The sequence below is a fragment of the Pocillopora damicornis genome, chromosome 7, assembly GCF_964200805.1.
Source record: "Pocillopora damicornis chromosome 7, jaPocDami1.2, whole genome shotgun sequence".
NCBI lineage: Eukaryota > Metazoa > Cnidaria > Anthozoa > Scleractinia > Pocilloporidae > Pocillopora > Pocillopora damicornis.
The window spans coordinates 7,075,370-7,090,555 of NC_142676.1; the positions used below are offsets into that span (position 1 = coordinate 7,075,370).

The 15,186-nt window shown below is 36.2% G+C and overlaps 1 protein-coding gene across 1 annotated transcript in view; it reads right to left on the bottom strand.

The window, feature by feature from the left end:
* The window catches only part of LOC113677667 (anaphase-promoting complex subunit 1), a 34,837-nt gene extending 21,107 nt beyond the window's left edge, over nt 1-13,730 (bottom strand). The window contains exons 1-20 of the mRNA XM_089212814.1: nt 13,457-13,730; nt 12,118-12,171; nt 10,926-11,091; nt 9,693-9,787; nt 8,862-8,941; nt 8,677-8,747; nt 7,878-8,008; nt 6,885-7,152; nt 5,989-6,148; nt 5,612-5,710; nt 5,216-5,300; nt 4,891-4,956; nt 3,915-3,989; nt 3,159-3,210; nt 2,973-3,061; nt 2,317-2,377; nt 2,050-2,228; nt 1,550-1,606; nt 805-923; nt 53-122 (exon numbers count right to left, since the gene is read on the bottom strand). Of these exons, the coding sequence (XP_089068940.1) occupies nt 53-122; nt 805-923; nt 1,550-1,606; nt 2,050-2,228; nt 2,317-2,377; nt 2,973-3,061; nt 3,159-3,210; nt 3,915-3,989; nt 4,891-4,956; nt 5,216-5,300; nt 5,612-5,710; nt 5,989-6,148; nt 6,885-7,152; nt 7,878-8,008; nt 8,677-8,747; nt 8,862-8,941; nt 9,693-9,787; nt 10,926-11,091; nt 12,118-12,171; nt 13,457-13,585 (2,106 nt within the window). The 5' untranslated portion in view covers nt 13,586-13,730. The remainder of the gene's footprint in view (nt 1-52; nt 123-804; nt 924-1,549; nt 1,607-2,049; nt 2,229-2,316; nt 2,378-2,972; nt 3,062-3,158; nt 3,211-3,914; nt 3,990-4,890; nt 4,957-5,215; nt 5,301-5,611; nt 5,711-5,988; nt 6,149-6,884; nt 7,153-7,877; nt 8,009-8,676; nt 8,748-8,861; nt 8,942-9,692; nt 9,788-10,925; nt 11,092-12,117; nt 12,172-13,456) is intronic.
* Between the last annotated feature and the right edge of the window lie 1,456 nt (nt 13,731-15,186).

A 15,186-nucleotide genomic window follows, 5' to 3' on the forward strand; every position in this document is an offset into this window, starting at 1 on the left:
AGGCAATGATAAAATATCAATGTAAATTCCAAGTCTAACAAGTCAAAAATACCTCATAAATCAAATGCCACGCAAACAATATGGAGGAAATGTGGTTCTGAAGAAGGGCATCTTTTTTAATTCTAAGTAGGTAGAAATAAACATGTTTATTTATTTAATCTGAACAGATGTTCCTTCACTGATTTGTGAAAAAAACAAAATATATATCATTTAAGTTTGTCTCCAGTCAGTATTTACAAAGTTACAAAATACTACGGTCCAACTGATACAATGTGCTTCTGAAACAGGCCATCAAGGATTTCCCCAACTTTCTCTTTGCTCAACACGTTAATCCAATAGATACCAATACCTGCTCATCAATATATACTAATACACATACTAATACACATACTAATCAAATAGATCTTGTGGGAACTTCATGCTTAACCTAGACGTGATCTTTTAGTTTCAAATGAGCAAATTGAGACCTTTTACTGCACAAACTTTATGAATTTGTGGCTCACGGGCAGTCTGGGTGCAGTGTACTTAAATAATATATATGAAAAACGTATCACAGAGAGTCAAGCTGGACGAAATTTTGCCAGCGCACGCCCGCGTTTGGTAATTTGCACTCGTGTTACAACTTTGCACTCGAGTTTCACGAGAAATGCACTCGTTTCCAGCCAAACACACGAGCGTAATTTTTTTCACGTATATCGATAGGTGACACGTTGTTGTGTTTTTGTCTTTGTTGGGCACAAGGTTAGCTGTTACAAGCAAAATCCCTGGCTTAGAAGAACTGTCTAAAGTTGTATGGTCACTCACTGCATAGGAAAGGAATGCTTCTCCTCCCCTGGGGTCTCTTTGTTTAACAATGGTGGCAGTCCAATGCCTTGCCTTGACATGTTTTGATGAAAGTCACTCATTGTCAACATTTCCCAAGCCTACAATTTAATGCACATGAAATGCAAAGATTTCATCATGAGAGAGTGTACTAATATCTTTATGCTAGAAGGAATCTTCCATTACGGCAAGAAGTTGCCAGGACCAAAATGAACCAACACTGGATACAAACACAAGAAATATTGATGTGCTGCATTCCTCAGTAAGCACGATTTTGAATTCTATGATGTCATAAAGTTTCCATTATTACGATCAAACAATAGATCTTTTTTTTCAAAGAGTACTGAAAGTATTATGCAGACAAAAAGGACAACCATGAAGTGTCATTTCATCTTCCATGGTGGCAGGTTCAAAATTTAAGTTTCAAAAGAACTACCGGAATTATTTGTTTCAACTTTCTCTGATACTGAACACTTTATTCCCATTAATGCTCTCAAATTTTACTTTAAGAATAATTTTTCATAAGTTAAGGACACTTTGTTCCAGAAGTGGGGGCATGAGTCAGAGTAAAAGTAACAGTGTTAGATAGACACAAATGATGTCATTCTAAGAAGGGTTTACATGATTACACATAAAGCAGATTGGTACACTTAAGAGGTACCTATTAACCTCTGCCCATCAGAGAAGAGAACTTTAGTAACACTTTAACTATACGTTTTCCTTGTACCTGGTCCTCTTCCTGGGTTTTTGATTTTTTAGCTGCAGGCAATTCTGGTGAGTCACTCTGAAAAAAAAAAAAATAAATAATAATAATAATATTTTTAAAATTACTAGGCAAAGACAAACTGGTAGTTCTAAGGTCAACAGTAAAGTTTACCTCAAATTCTCCCTAATTCACCTTTTCAGGTATTGACTACTTTCAAAGGCAGCTAACAAGTTGTAATTTCTTATGAAAACTCTAGATATGTAGATATGGAAGCTTAATGGTTGATGTGTCAGGCTCGTAGTCAAGGTCTTGCTTTCCTGGCCAGGTCATTATTATTATTATTTTCTTGGCAAGACTCTCTACTCTCACAGTACCTCTTTCACCCAGAAGAAAAAATGGCTTAACTTTTAGAGAAACATGGTTTTGGAAGAAGTAGCCATACTTCTTAATACTTCATGCTAGAGCAACTGAGATTAGCCCCAGAGCCTTATGGATGCCCCCACAATATGGCAATTAACTACCTTAAATTTGTCCTCAGTTTGAAACCCCATTAACTCCAAGACACACTTTGTAAACCACTTCCATTCTTGTTCACTATCTTGCAAATGAGGGACTTGGGCCACTGCATAACAGGCCAGTTGAGCCTGAATCACCAACAACCCAGGAAGAATGTACTTCAAAGCTTTTAAACAAGCTGTAACTGAGCATACAAAAGAAGCATTTACAAGAAGTCAAATGCAACACAGTAGATTTGGTGCATACTTTGACAAAAAATTTTGTGTACTAACCTGCCAAGTTTTGGGACAATATTGGAAGTTTAATTCTGTATATTGATCCATCTGACAATACCTACAAAAGGTGAAAATTTTTCTTTATTTGATTATTTAATCAGGTATATTTGAGAGCTCAGGAATGTTACTCTATGTAATTGAAAGATGAGGTTCTCAAAAATTTATCACTCATGAGTTTGGCTTTAGTAGCCAAACAATGGTACAATTTTTGCAACTATACCCTTGCCATTTACCAATGGCAACTAATTCCTCATTGTTGTCTAAAGTTCAGACTGGTAGAGCATCAAACTAGAAAATCAAGTCAGACTCTATGGTTTGAATTCTTATAGAGGATTGAGGTAATTGCCAGTGGTGTAAGTAACCAGTATTGTAAATACTGTAAGTAATGTATGTAATTAGCCATAAGTGATATAGTGTATTGTCATTAATGCAAGTAAGCAGCATTGAAAGTAATGTATTGTATTACATTGTACTCTTGAGTACTGTAAAATTTATTAGTATTATTATTAAAAAAAAATAGAGGATTTAGACTCTTTCTCTTCTCCCGCATTCAAACTAATTGCTAAATGTCTGTCTCCTCTTTTTCTTCCAAACTATCATTTCAATTCTGTGGTTAAAGCATCAAAAATCAATATAATAATGTGATTAATTACCAGATTACAAGTATCAGACACTGGATCTCTCAGTGATAAAATTTTCACATCCTGTAATGCATTTCCCAGTGATGGTTTACCTTCTGCATCTATGACAATAAAAAGGCAAACAAGATCATTTAATTCTGTACTTATAGGCAATATCAAAAGTCATCAGAACCAATGTACATATTTCTGTTAACTCACCATCCATGTTAACTTCATTGTTGCTCAGCTTAATTGATGAAAATGACAAAACCTGTTGAGATGGTGAAACATTCACTGACATAGAATCAAGAAAATGTGAATCAAATATTCTCTGAACAAGAAAATGTGAATCAAACAAAGGATGATTATCTCAAAAAGTTGCAAAATGACCAAAAGGCAAAATAGAAGGGCTGGAAAAACTTAAAGAACCACATACTGAACAAGGCTTTGACATTGGGGTACAAGTACACATGCCCTTGCTCTCATTGCCTCCCAGCTTAAAAAGAGTGGACAAATCATATCCAAAACAGTGAAACTTGCTTCCAGATGACAGAGCAATTAAGTGTCAAAAGTAATCCAGGATTGCTTTGGATTTGCTTCTTTTTTTTTTTTTGTTCCATAGTTTTTCAGAAACTTGTGCCACTTTAAGATTCAAAACCAAAACTAACTGCTTCAAAACTTAGTCACCTGCTCTTTCCCACACTTGGGGCAGTTTGCTTGTTTTTACTGCGAGTTATAACAATATTCCAATATTGTCATTTTTATGGTTGGCTGTTGTGATTGCTTTGGTTTTGATTTCATGACACTCAGTCATAAAGTGCATTACTACACTAGTATAGAGATATAAAGGTACAGCAGCATCCAAGAATTCTTGCCCCCAACTCCTTAATAATTGTCCTTTCCTTTAGAGTCCATATAAGTATCTCAAAATCCCTGACATTGAAAAAACTAAAAAGCAATCAATGGTCTCTTTACCTTCTCAGATGTATTGAAATGCAATGATTGATCAACTTCCAACAATGGCAAAATTGGCAAATTTACTTGACAACCCTATGGGTTTTACAAAATGTATCTGTCAGTTTTGTCAATATTATCAATAATCTAAATGACTAAAGAAATGCAGATCTTAATGAACAAATGAGCAAACATGGACAATTTATGTCTGCCCCCAATTCAAATGGGAGTGAAAGGGAGGGAGGTCCTTCACAGTATCAGCCATTCACCTCTGGAATAAGATCCCCAGCGAGATCAGAAACAAACAGAATCTTATAGGCTTCAAGAAATCCATGTTAGAACATTTTGTAAATAGTTATAAAGACTTTTGTCATGTAATTTTAAATCATGTCGTTTCATTTTAAATTTCATATTTTATTAACTGGCCTTATCTTTGCTGTTTTAATATACAAGATAGTTTAAATTTTAACTTTTATATTATAGTTGTATTTTAATAACTCCTTACATGGTTAGTCTTTGATGCTTTCATGTAATGTTAATAGTTTTTAAATTTGTACTATTTATTGAGGGCCACTGGTTCTTCAGTATATTTACTGCTTTGCGTAACCCTCGTTAGATAAAGTTGATTATTATTATTATTATCATTATTATTATTATTATTATTATTATCATTATTATTATTATTATTATCATTATTATTATTATTATTATTATAAAGGGGGTGAGTTTCTAGAGAAGCTGTGGTGCTGTGTCAGTGGGAGAGTATAATGGGGTAATTTGGTATTATCAACTGAGTTTATATCATAAATTGACCACCGTCAAGAGTTGAAAAGCTGAAGTTTCGAGCATTAACCCTGTGTCTTTTGCCCTGACAAAGGGCTAACACTCAAAACGCCAGCTTTCAAACTCTTTACTATGGCCAAATTACATATTGGCTCAGTTGATAACACCAAATTACGTCACTTATCTAAAATTCAACAAACCACTCTTTCAGTACCTTAATCATTCCACTGTAAATGACTAGTGAATAATTTGGCTCCAGAACAAGCATCACATTTAATTTCTATAAATGAGAAACAAAATTCCACTGATAAACTTTAGAAAGTTAAACATAACAGAGGGTACTATCACTTGTTTTACAACATCACCACATGTAATGTAGGTGATAAACTGAATTATAGACCTATTATGATTGGTTCTTACCTTATAACTTATTAATAGTACAGTGAGTAAGGACTCAACTGTTTGCTGTTTAGTGCTAAATTGACGGCAGACATGCAAGAAGGAAAATGTGAACAATCCCATTTACTTTACACTGTTACCTCAACTGGAACAGCATCCTTAGCAGGAATCTCAAATGTATTGTTCAAATCTACACAGTCCCTCTCCTGAATAACCTGAACCCCTCTGCAAAAGTGGGCACAAAAATGATTTAAACTAAAGTATGAACATACTGATGAAAATGCTGATGAAAATGACTTGGATCAGTGATTTCATCACCTTTAAGTTTAATTTGACACAGGAAGCCACTTTTAACTGAACTTCAGAAGACATTGAATAGGTTATGGTCAGACATTTTTCAGTTCTGCATATTTAGCTGAAACACATACCTGTAATATTGATCTTAACTTTTGTAGATTCATGTATTTATTAAAATTCCAAATTCTGCATTAGAGTGTGTAAATAAGCGATAAGTTTCACTGAACAAGAGCCATTACCTTAATTTTTCTAACTGCCCAAGAAGGTAACAAAGAAATGTGGCACCAGATTTGTCTTTTGTTAAGAATGCTTTGGAAGCTTTCCCTTTTGTACCATATCTAGAATTAAAAAAAAGGATAAGGTAAAATTGGCATTCACAAAATAACTTTAAATCTCTCTTTAATTGGGGCACAATTTTCAGACTTATACATGAATAAAAGTATAACAATTGAAAACAGATTAATATTGACACACAGTCAGTGGACTCTGCACCAGATGCATGAAACCTATTGAAAAGTCCCAATGCTTTCCTTTTGAGATCACTCGCTGCTCCCAAAAAAGCACAACTTACTGATTCAAATCCCAATCCAAAAAGAGTATATTAAGAGTATTATACCTGACAGCCACTTGTGTTTCTTGCCAAACCTGGGTGAGGCAGACATCTGGGGACAATGGCTGAAAGCTGTCCCAGGATGATTCTTCTTTGCTTGAAAAGAATGACATGGGTGGGGAAAAGAAAGGAGCAGGTGACCTCAGTCCTACCCTTACTGGAGAATCTACAAAACAAAAGTTTAAGTTAAGTCTTTCAAGTCTGCTTGCCTTTTACCATCCAAGGTTGCTTTACTTTCTTCTGCATGAATGGTTAGCATGCTTGCCTGTGGGTTGAGAAGTCTAAGCTTGTGTCCTAGCCACAACATTTGTTTTGTTCAAAACACTCAATCTACTCTGACAGTGCTTTCCTCCACCGCAGAGTATAAATGGCTATTGGCAAACTGTTGAGAAAGTCTGTCGAAATGCTAGGGGGTAAGTCTTGATGGACTTGCATCCCACCCATGGGGGAGTAGCCATACTCCCTTACCCTGGGGATAAGCTTGGGCTGGATGGGCCATTCAGCTTAAGTAAATAACAGACTTTCAAAAAAAAAAGAAAAATTCAGTACTTGAGCCCAGTGGCCCACCCAGCAAGAGCTTATCCCTGCCAGTTACCTTAACATGAAGTGACTAAGAGTATAACTACTACTCCCCCTAAATTACAAGGCTATCCCCTTCCCTCCCCCCCCTCACCAATTTCTCTTTTTTTCTAAATGTTCACTCATACCCATTTTAATTCCTGTGCTACTCACTCAAGGTGTGAGCAGTTTCAGGTATCAAGGATTGAGTTTAAAGTCTTGTTTATCCAAGATTCAAGAACCACATTTCTAGTTTTGATTTTGGAGGGTAAGGTTTCAAGAAGCTTGAAGAATTATTCAAAGCATGAATGCTGAAAAAAACAAGACAGATGATCATAACTTACCAACTGCAGGAGATATTGTCATGTTTAAAGATCTCTGACTCCAAGCAGATGATAACAAATGAGCTGGTGCAGGAGACTGGACACGAGAATGAGCTTTGACAGCTGATGTCGGAGTGAAAGGGTTGAATGGAGAGAAGGACTGGGTAGGAGTGGCTACAGATAATCGAGAGTGAGCACCAGCTGATAGCAATGGAGTAGGATGATGAAAAATGTTGCTAAAATGTAATTCTGAAGGGTGCTCTACATGTGTTGGAGATTCTGGGCAGTCCTATAAAAATAGCAAAGCGTTATTGTTTAGTTCGGAAAAACATGCATTGCCAGAGATTTATAGAGATTGTTTCCTCAAAAAGTTGGTTGGCACATTATGCTTAAAATGAAATCTGTGGAAGGAGGCAAGAGAAAAGTAAGCATGAAACTGACAGTTCAAGATCCTATATCAATAGTTTTTTTTTAAACTAAGGCTACACAAAAGGCAAGTTCGACAACTCCTAAATAACAGATAACAAAGAGTGAGAAGTTGCCTTCACTTCCCTTTGCAATGTTTGTAGGAGGGGAGAAGGACAAAAAAATATCATAGACATTGCTCTGGAGAAGTGTCCCAAGTTCACTTTGAGGAAGGTCTAATGCTCAAAACCTCAGCTTTGCAACTCTTTATGGTGGCCAATCAACATTTAATCAACTCAGTTGATAGAACCCAAATTATCTATTCATACTCCCCTACTGATGCAGCACCACAGTTTCTTCAGAAACTTTCCCCCCCCCCCTTAATTACATTGCTTATCTGGGAATGTAGGTCACTTTCATTTGAAGGTTTTTCTTCTGCAGTAGTCATTATTAACACACTTATCACAGGTTTGAAGGAGCAGTGGTACAAATGAAAATCAGGACAAAGTAAATGGGTCTCTAAAGCCAAAGGAAGTGTTCAAAATCATACAGAAAAATCCAAACTTTGGTGAAACAGATGGAGCTGTTAATAATGAAATGTAGCCTCACTTGAGCTGTTGCTTTGGTCACATGCCATACTGAATGTAAACCAATGACAAAGTCATATGTCATGACTAGTGGAGGATCACTGCATGAAAACACCACGCTAACCGCTGGGTCACAGATGTAGAAGATCTTTCCTATGTAAGGAAAAATAAGACCATTATATTTATATCAGAAATAAGTATATACCACACATGTAAATAGTGCTTTTCATGCTCACTGATTGGTTCATTCAGAAGTGAATAGCAGGTACTATTCACCTCCTAGCAGCAGACAAGACAAAATTGCCGCTTCATGGCTTGGTAAATATCCACCATTATTCACCTCCAATTTGGTTGAGTAATTGTTAATTACTGACACTATTGTGAAGTTTTATATGAAATAATTCATATCTGTACTGCGGTTGTAGATGAAAGTGAAATGTGATCATCGCAGTAAATTTTCCAATTTAAGCAATTGGAAAGAAGAAGCCTGAAAAAAATCAGGGCTTCAACGGGATTCGAACCCGTGACCTCCGCGATACCGGTGCGATGCTCTACCAACTGAGCTATGAAGCCACACATTGGGAGCGAGGTCAATTTATTGAGTTCATATCTTCTCGTGCAGTGAAATGATGTGAAGTTTTATATGAAATAATTCATATTTGTACTACTCCTGGGAGGGGAGTTTCCACTTTAAAGATGCTCTGCACAAGAACATAATGAACACAAACAGAGGCTTTTTTATTGCAAATTGAGTGCACTGAACATTAAGCTATTTTGAAAGTATTTTCTATTGCAAGTACAATTTACATGCACAAAAGTACCTTCCACTTTAGATGTGATAGGTCTTGGTTCATCCAAAGGATGCAGGACACTAAACATTGTAGGGACATCCCTAGAAAAAATAAAACATCCTCAATCAGTGACATAATTAGCTATCCAGGTAAAAAAATTGTAATTTTGTCACTATCACATCACTTTAAGTAAATATTCAGTTCCTCTCAATTACCTCCTCTGCCCAGTGATTTCTCCTGGTGCTGTTGCTCTCTCAAGCAACAATCCCTCTTGCAAAGCAACCACTTGTTTCACCTGGACAGAGAATTCAAGACATGTGGGTCATTCAGTCCCAAAATGAAGACACAAAGCTGATTAAATAGTGTCATGTTTTACAGCAAAAATCTCTACTATTGTTTTGTTTTAAGAATTTTAATGTGGAAAAATTGAATATGAGAGGCAATTTCATCTGATTTTCTAAAGTTCACCACTGACATAGAAATTTGCAATTCCATTGATTTTTTTTATAATGAATTCATTGACAACAGAGTGACTTTTTAAATCAACCCTTTAACTCCCTAGATCTAATTGTTAATTTTCCCCTCTACCTGCCACATATTTCCTTGTAAATAAATTAAGAGAATTTGGTGTTAGATCAAGATAACAACTTCTACTTAATATACATAAGTATTCTCATTACCTGTTTGCTGGATAGTGTATGGATATTGTAGGGAGAAGTTACTTGTTAATCACTTTTGAGAGTTGAACGTTTAAGGCAATTTTTTAGCTAGCAAGAGCCTGAGAAGATTCAGTTTTCAAGGATCACTGGTAATAATGCTTTAATCTATCCTGATTTGAATTTTATCATTGCAAATCAATATTGTACATCATCCATAGCAAACTATGCCCTAATGTGCTTTCAAAACTCCTTTCAGAGACTTTGGTCAGACTGCATTGAATCATTTAACACTAATTGAATGGTTTGTCCTGTTTTAGTGATTTGCGAAGTCACAAGTTAAACAATATTTTTCCTGAAACAACATTTCTAGTACTATTAATTACTTACTGGAAATGGAAGGGTTATGGTAAATAGAGCTCCATCCTCAGTCAGTACATCAATACAGTCATTCTGGACGACACAAAGGCTATGTAATGTTTCCCCTAGAAATTGTAAAATATCATAGAGCAGATTAACAACAAAACAGGAATGTGGGAATGTTCTACTCTGGGGTGGAGAGGCACAGTGAGTGAATGCAATGATCCAGGCAGGTCTGCAGGACCTCTTGACTGGGAGTCCAGCAAACCAACATTCAGGCTGCAGTGCCTGCCACAATTAATGTGCAATAATGCATTTCCAATTTCATTAGGTGTGTCATTTGCATGATTAAAAAACATATTAAATGCCTCTCGTATTTTTTAACCCTTTAATTCCCATGAGTGATCAGGAGAGAATTTCTCCTTTTAATATCAACAAAGAATCAAGCCGACCAGTGGGGAGAATAAAGATGAAAACTCAATAAGGGGACTACAAGTTGATCCAATACCAAATTCTCCAAATTTAAATCATAAGTATTTTAAGGCAGACAGTAGGGAGAATTACTAATGAGGTCTTGGAAGTTAAACGGTTAAACCCCCCATAAGCAGCAAAAACAATCTGAAATCATGCAGGCTGTCCAAGAAATTAACCCTCTATACCCTAACATCAGTATGCATATTCTCACCACTGCTCTCTGTATATTTCTGTGGTTTTGATAAGGAGAATTCATTTATTAGTCAAGAGCCTCTTTAGTTGGTGACCATTTCCTTTATTTTTATGACCTTAACCCTTAAATCCCTATGAGTGAGAAGGTTCTAATTTCTCTTTACATTCTATCCCTTGAATCAAATGTTAAAGTCATGAGAATAACAGCAATGATCAGCAACTAACATGGCTCTTGATGGTTTTACAAATTCTCCTTGTTAAAATTAACTGCTGGTTACTCACTCTGAGAGGTTAACCCTTTCACTCCCTCAGGTGACCAAGACAGAATTTCTCCTTACAATATCAATACAATATCAAGCAGGCAAGTGATGAGAATAGAGAAGAATATTAATCATGGGATTATTAGTTGATCTAATACCAAATTCTCTGAACTAACATAATACGAATTGTATGGCAGATAGTAAGGAGAATTACTAATCAGATCTTGGGAGTGAAAGGGTTAAGGGTAAAATACATGTGCCAAAAAATTCATTTACAATCCATGTTCAAAACAATTTCAACAGCATGACAGCAAAAGAAATAAAATAATGAACAAACCAGATGAAACTTGATTCTCTCCTCTGTTGCAATATTCAGATGGAAGGCTAAATGTGCACCACAAACAATCTACTATCAGAGACATGGCTGAATAACATTTCTGCACTGTTCTCACTGTCTGAGACTTTCCAACACTCCAAACAACGGTGTTACCTTGCATAAATAACTGAAATCAAAGCAACAACAAAAATTTCCTCTACATAATTGAGAAAAATTATGATAATACTTTCCTCTTATCGTTAATCAATAACATGCCTGTTTGCTATATCCTAGCCAGAACAATGACTTAAGGTTCTAGTTGTAATAACTTATTATACTTAGAAACTTCCATAGTATAAAAAATTAATATAGGGACCATTCCACTATCAAGAGCCTTCTCAATCATAAATGAGTCCCCCTTCATAATTTGTACCCTATCTTAACCCTTTAACTCCCAGAAGTGATTAACATAAAACTTCTCCCTACAATATCCATACATTATTCAGCAAACAGGTAATGAGAATATTCAAACTTATCAGGTAGAAGCTGTTATCTTGATCTAGCACCAAGTTCTCATAACTAATTTACAAGGAAATGTGTAGCAGCAAGAGGGGAGAATTAATAATCAGATCTTGGGAGTTAACCTTTTAACTCCCAAGATCTGATTGTTAATTCTCTCCTCCAGCTGCTAAACATTTTCTTGTAAATTAATAGTGAGAATTTGGTGTTAGATCAGGATAACACCTTCTACCTAATAAGTTTTAGTTTCTTATTACCTGTTTGCTAGATAATGCAAGGATATTATGAGAAGTTTCATACTAATCACTTCTGACATTAATTGACGTACAGCAATCATAATGTAAACAGAACAGATACTGTGTACCTTTTTTGTAAAGTACTTCAGGAAATTATAAGTAGGCAAGTGAGCTTAACTAGTGAATTGCGAGTTTTGTATTGTAATGTACTGTAAGTCATGTTCTGTTTAGTAATGTAATGTAAGTAACACTACACTGTACTGTTAGTAAGTGACTGTTAGTATAGGTAAGAAATAAGCACTAGTGATTAATCCAATAAGTACAGTAATGTAATAGAGTGATGTCCAGAAATGTAAGTAGAGTAATGTAATGTAAGTTTAGTTCTGGACAAATGTTTCTTCAATAAATGTTTATTGAATTTAAAAAAAATAAAATATATATATATATATATAGTGTACCTCCTCATAGCACTCTGGGTGATCTTTTGTGGACCTCAAAACCCATTTGCAAGTCTGGTGAAAAAGAGTGATGATATTACAACAGATGATTTTAGGATTCAAAAAACACACCCTGCAACAAGTTTTACTTGTCAAAAAAGAGAGAGAGTGGTATGCACTTTGTCATGAAATAAATCAAGTGATAAACAATTATATTAAGCAAAAGTAGGACACATCTATTGAGTGATATTGTCCAATTTAAAGCAAAGAGAACTGAGTGGTATGCACTTTGTCATGAAATAAATCAAGTGATAAACAATTATATTAAGCAAAAGTAGGACACATCTATTGAGTGATATTGTCCAATTTAAAGCATAGTATACACCCTGTCCTGCTGGTGATTAAATTGGGCCGCTAATAACTGATCCTGTTGAAAAATTCCCCCCTCCCCCCACTCCTCAGTTTGATCAAATGCTTAATGCTTGCATCTTGAATACAGTCCCTTGCAAGATTATCAAAGGAATAGTCTCATACATACTCCTTAATAATTAAGATTTCTTGTTGGAGAGGTGGGGTGGGGGAAGGGGGGGGGGCACTGCCATTGACGGGACATGGGTAAAATAAACAGAATGAATAATAGTTGGGGGCCGTTGCAATAATAAACATCTCACGATTTAAAATCTCTTCAGGTTGAAATCTCTATAAATTCGACATCTGGAGAGGATTTCATTTATAAGACTGACATATGCACCAATTTGTCGAGGAAAAACTTTAATACCCTTAAAGAAGTCACCTCTCTTTACTCAATAGGCCATTTTACAGTTGTGTACTTAGTTGCCAAGCCTTTGATTTGGAGTGAGGCTGAAGGTGACCTTGTTGTGTTAGAGACCAGAATCTAGTTAGCATGATAACAAATTAATTTGCATTTCAAAAGCAGCAAGGTTTGTATCATAACAAGGTCACCCTTAGCCTCACTCCTGTTCAAAGGCTTCGCAACCAAGCACACAACTGTAAAATGGACTATTGCGTAAGCGATCACAAATGATCATGACAGACAAAATTTCGTACCATGGAAACTATAAGTGCACTTACACACAGGAAAAGTTACCCACATAAACCGAATCGATAAAAGAATAAAAAACAGCTCGTGTTCTAGGGGGAAGGGGAAACTTACAATGTACATACACATGATTGAGCGAGGATGTCATCAATTGCAAGAAGCTAATCAATTTCAGGTGAACTTGTCGATCATTTACTGGGTTGATCTCCAAGCTAAGGAGCCACACCATCTCAAACCATCGTTCATTTCTCTTTTTAAAAGTCGTTCAATAGGTGCTTTTGGCGATATAGGCTGACTTACCGGTTCGATTTCGCTCTCAAGGATCGATCGTTTATTGCTAGTCTTGGGAAGAGACGCAAATGGATGCCGGGAACAGAAAGCTTTACCGAAAGGCTCAAACTTCTCTACTTTGACAGAACTGATCATCATAAGAACTTCTTTATCTTTCTGACACAGATCTAATTTTCTATTGTCGATTATAAGTCCCTTTCCACAATTTCAAACACCACCATTCTCGCGCCAAATTCATTTTCGCCTTCCATGATGGTTAAAATTAATGTCCTAGTCACCAGTCTTTCACGTTACCACACGACCGTGGTACACACCGCACGAGATCCACGCTTGGTGTGTTCACCCCTAAAGTCAAACCGCGGTAAGTAATTTTGTGGTAAGAGGTTAGAAGTTTCGAGACTTTCAGCTTTTTAGATCGACGTTGGCTTTCACCTGAAAAAAAATCTACATTAGAGCCGCCATCTTGAATTACACAGAGGATGGAGGTCCCTCATTTTAAACCCAAAATGTGGCTATAAGATTGGTTTATTAGCGTCCCCAAAGGATTGGTTATAAAGAAAAGACTTCACCTCACATATATTTAAAGGACATACGTGAGAAATTTCGAACAGGAAGAAAAAAGTGTCGAGGGAGTTGTAGTACCTGAAAACGTGGACGGCAAACGGCGAATGTGACCGCTGGAGTCTGGTCACGTTACTCCTAGAAGTTTGCGGTCACAAGTACACAGAAACAAACGTGTATCTAAAACTCCCTACTAACAAACGCGATCTCCTCCCCTACTGAAGAATTATCTTAGTGTAATTCTTCATCACAAGTGACCGGGGTGAACTTGAAAACTGTTCATGAGATAAATTTAATCCAAAATGGCGGCGGAGAAAGGCAAGAGTTTAGACGATCTTATCGAAGAAGCGGAAGCTTTTTCGGCGAGATGAGAGCCTCCCTAAAAGAAGAATAAAAGCAAAGCGAATTTGATTTTTATACTGACTCAGTAACTGGGCATCGTACTTAGAGACACAAGTACCGTCCTTGCCTTTCTCACTTTAAAAAAACACCCGTTCGTTCAGCTTCTTGTAGCCGAGTTGAAGGTGTGTGTACTTGTTGAGTGACTTTTTTCGCTACAAAATTGGTTGTGATGATTCTATGACGATACAAAGGTCGTCGATTTTCATTTTAAGTGACATGTCTAAAGATATTGACGCTTATTCAGTATTATTCGTAATCCACTGACCCATGATCAGGAATACAGTGCACATTTACGTAATTTGAATATGTCTTAGTCGAATGACTTTTACTTTACAGTTTAAGTTGAAGTGTTTACTGAATTGATAGTCCCAAGTATTAATTATTCAATATTCGTTTCCTGGTGATGCTTTTAACTTTCAGGAATACATGAAGATTTTGAAATTCCTGAAGAAATAGGAGAAATTCCTAGTTTTGGTGCACAGGGTGGGTATATTATTTGACCTGGCAACCACTTTAAAGCTGACTATTGCCAGATTGAAATAAGATGTGTTTGATTCTAGTTGCATAGGATTTGAAACCTTTTATCATTGCTAGTGACTGATTTTGTTTCTTTTTTTCCCTCAAATAAACCATCCAAGTCTCTGGAGATCATCGCCCAGAATTCAGCGACATATCCGGGACTTTCATTAAGACGCTGGCGCTAAATTTAAAAGCTAATTAGAAAATGATTGTCAAACAATAAAGGAAAAGGGCTGAAAATGTCGAGGAAGGCTTAC